The sequence below is a fragment of the Austrofundulus limnaeus genome, unplaced genomic scaffold (genome assembly GCF_001266775.1).
Source record: "Austrofundulus limnaeus strain Quisiro unplaced genomic scaffold, Austrofundulus_limnaeus-1.0 Scaffold25, whole genome shotgun sequence".
In the NCBI taxonomy this organism is placed as follows: domain Eukaryota; kingdom Metazoa; phylum Chordata; class Actinopteri; order Cyprinodontiformes; family Rivulidae; genus Austrofundulus; species Austrofundulus limnaeus.
The window spans coordinates 2,177,419-2,180,078 of NW_013952427.1; the positions used below are offsets into that span (position 1 = coordinate 2,177,419).

Genomic DNA, 2,660 nt, shown 5'->3' on the forward strand with positions numbered 1-2,660 from the left:
CACTATGAGAATAAAGTCGTAACACTATGAGAATAAAGTCGTAACACTATGAGAATAAAGTCGTAACACTATGAGAATAAAGTCGTAACACTATGAGAATAAAGTCATGATATTATGAGAGCTCCTGCACATAAAAGCAGTGTTATCTGTGTCAAAATGAGGATTGCTGAGCATCTTGTGAAGTTATATTTTGATTTTACAAACAAGGAAATACTTAAACCACACCAGCATGAAATTATTAGGCCGTTGGAAGAATTGTGCAAACGACTGTGTCTAAGAACCACACAGACTTGGAAGAAATTGCTTCTTTTGTGAATGAAAACGTGTAGTATCATGACTTTAATCTGGTAATAAAATAATCTTGTAGTGTGGCCCCAGCTGTCGTCGAAAGTAAACTGGGAAAAATGATAATTTCACAGCTCTCCCACTGTTTTCCGCTGTCCTCATCTGCAGTAACTACATGTAAAAAACCAAGTGGTTGGTGAATAATTAGTCTTTCATTGGCCAGTGAGTCCCTGCAGGCCCCGTCTCCTCAGACCCCTCCCTCCTGGAGACAGGGGGGCCCCTGTTTGAATGACAGCGCTCTGCTCGCAGGAGGAAAGACCCAAGTTTTCTCTGATTTCTCTCGCAGCCGCAGCGTCGATGAGAAGCAGTCGAGGAACTCCATTCTAACTGGATGGATTGGCATGGGGAGAAGCGGACCCCAAATCACGGCTAAGCGGCGGCTTTGGGACTGTTTATCGTGGACGATGGTTGTACTTTCTCTGCTGTTTCGACCAGGTAAGTGGAGCTCTTCCCCCCCACTCTGCCCCCGGAATAGAGGTGGAGATTGGAAACTTTTCTCTCTCTCTCTCTCTTTCTTTGTTACTTTAAATGGACGTAGTTACACTCTTTCTTCGTTTTAGCCTGTTTTAAAGGGGTGAAGCTGAAAAGTTTCCCCGTCCGCTCCCGGGACAAAGTGTGTGCAGGTTGAAGCAGCCCTCTCCCGTCCTGCCTGSGCTTCCTGCTAACCCAAAGCAACACGAGTTAACGCTCTTTACGGACTCACTATAAACATCCCCATTACTTGTTCGCACCGCTACACAACATGCCAACAACCGMTTGAAAATCACCACGCTTCGACCACTTCAGATCCTGAGAGGGATGTTTATTTTTTTATTTACCAAAAGTGTTTCAACTCGGAGGGTTAGCTAACAAAGTTAGCATAGCTTCACTAGCAACAGGCAGCCCGAAGAGAAAACTTTTTCTTTGTTTTAAACTACAAAAATACCACTATTCAGTATGATATATAGGCAAGTTATAGCTCCAAAAACAATTTTGTGCTCTTTTTCTTTTGTGTAACTGCTAAGAAAACTACATTATTCAATGTATTTGATTTTATTAAGTGTTACCATTAGAGTTCAGTTGTTTTTGATGCTCAGTCTCAGCCCGGGGTCGTAAAAAAATCTCTGTACCTAACTGGTTTAAATCAGAAAATGTGTTTTATTGCATTTAACATAATTATGGTGATCATATTCTTTTTTTTTGTTCTGAATTATCTTTAAATTACTTTAATCTGAGAATTGAAATAGGCATGTATTTCGATCAGATTACTGATATGTAATGTATATTATGGATGAAAGTCATCTTGAAAACTGCTAAAACATAAAAATCAATGAATTGACAAGACTAGTTTTGGAAAAAAAAAGTAACTGTTTATGTTCTGTTCTGATATATTGTGAATGTTTGTCACTGGTTCAAACACTTGCATTTTTTTTTTTAGATCTTAATTACTAAGAAATAAGGTTGGGCATAATCGTATCGTGTGCAATTAATCGTCAGAAAAACATTAATCGATTATTTTTTGGCATTTGACGATTAATACGATTAATGTCACCAGGCAGAGTGACTGGTGCTCCTCTCTGCTTCAAATATGACGAACATTTAAACAAAAGTTCTGTAACTTATTTATCTATCAACACAATTTAAATTTGATGTACAGCCTGAAGTCTGTAATTTTGACACAATTTGGAACAGATTTTTATGCAGAGCAAATCTTTCCCACTAAATTGGTCATGTGATCAGGACATGAGGGTGTCCAGGGACTCCAGGGGATTAATTGTCAAATTAATCGTTATCGGCTAAATACCACAATTTATCATGATTAAATTTTTTTGCCAATGCTGCCCAAACCTACTAAAAAATTAAACATAAAACAAGAAATTGGTCATTTTGATTGGGGTATAAACCATTAAGTTTCTTCTTATTTTGGTCTTTTGCAAAAGCTTTTTCCAGCAGTTAATATGTGCAAATAGTATCGTGCCTTCCAGTTATATCGGAACTGGGAACTGGGAAGTCGAAGTGACGTCATTTCCAAATCGTCTACGTATTGAATTCCTTGTTGGGGAAAAAAAATGAGCAAAGCCTTTGTTGTTGCTCTTACAGAGAATAAATATTTTAAAAAATGTGCATTCCACACAAAGAACATGTTGAAGGAGGATGAAAGGCACTGAAGKTAATGTTGTTTTTTTATTTTTATACAAAATGAACGACTTGATTATGTGCAGTTTCTCATTCCTATTAAAAGCAGTTCTCGTGTTGTTCTGCACAACAGTATAGTCAATATCTATATACTGATTGATAATAGGGGTGTAAGAAAATATCGATACACTGAAATATCG

General features: G+C 37.7%; 1 protein-coding gene across 2 annotated transcripts in view; it reads left to right on the forward strand.

The window, feature by feature from the left end:
• The window catches only part of rgmd (RGM domain family, member D), a 19,762-nt gene that overhangs the window by 9,337 nt on the left and 7,765 nt on the right, over positions 1-2,660 (forward strand). For both annotated transcript variants that reach the window (XM_014004574.1, XM_014004573.1), the window contains one exon: positions 632-780. In XM_014004574.1, the coding sequence (XP_013860028.1) occupies positions 632-780 (149 nt within the window). The remainder of the gene's footprint in view (positions 1-631; positions 781-2,660) is intronic.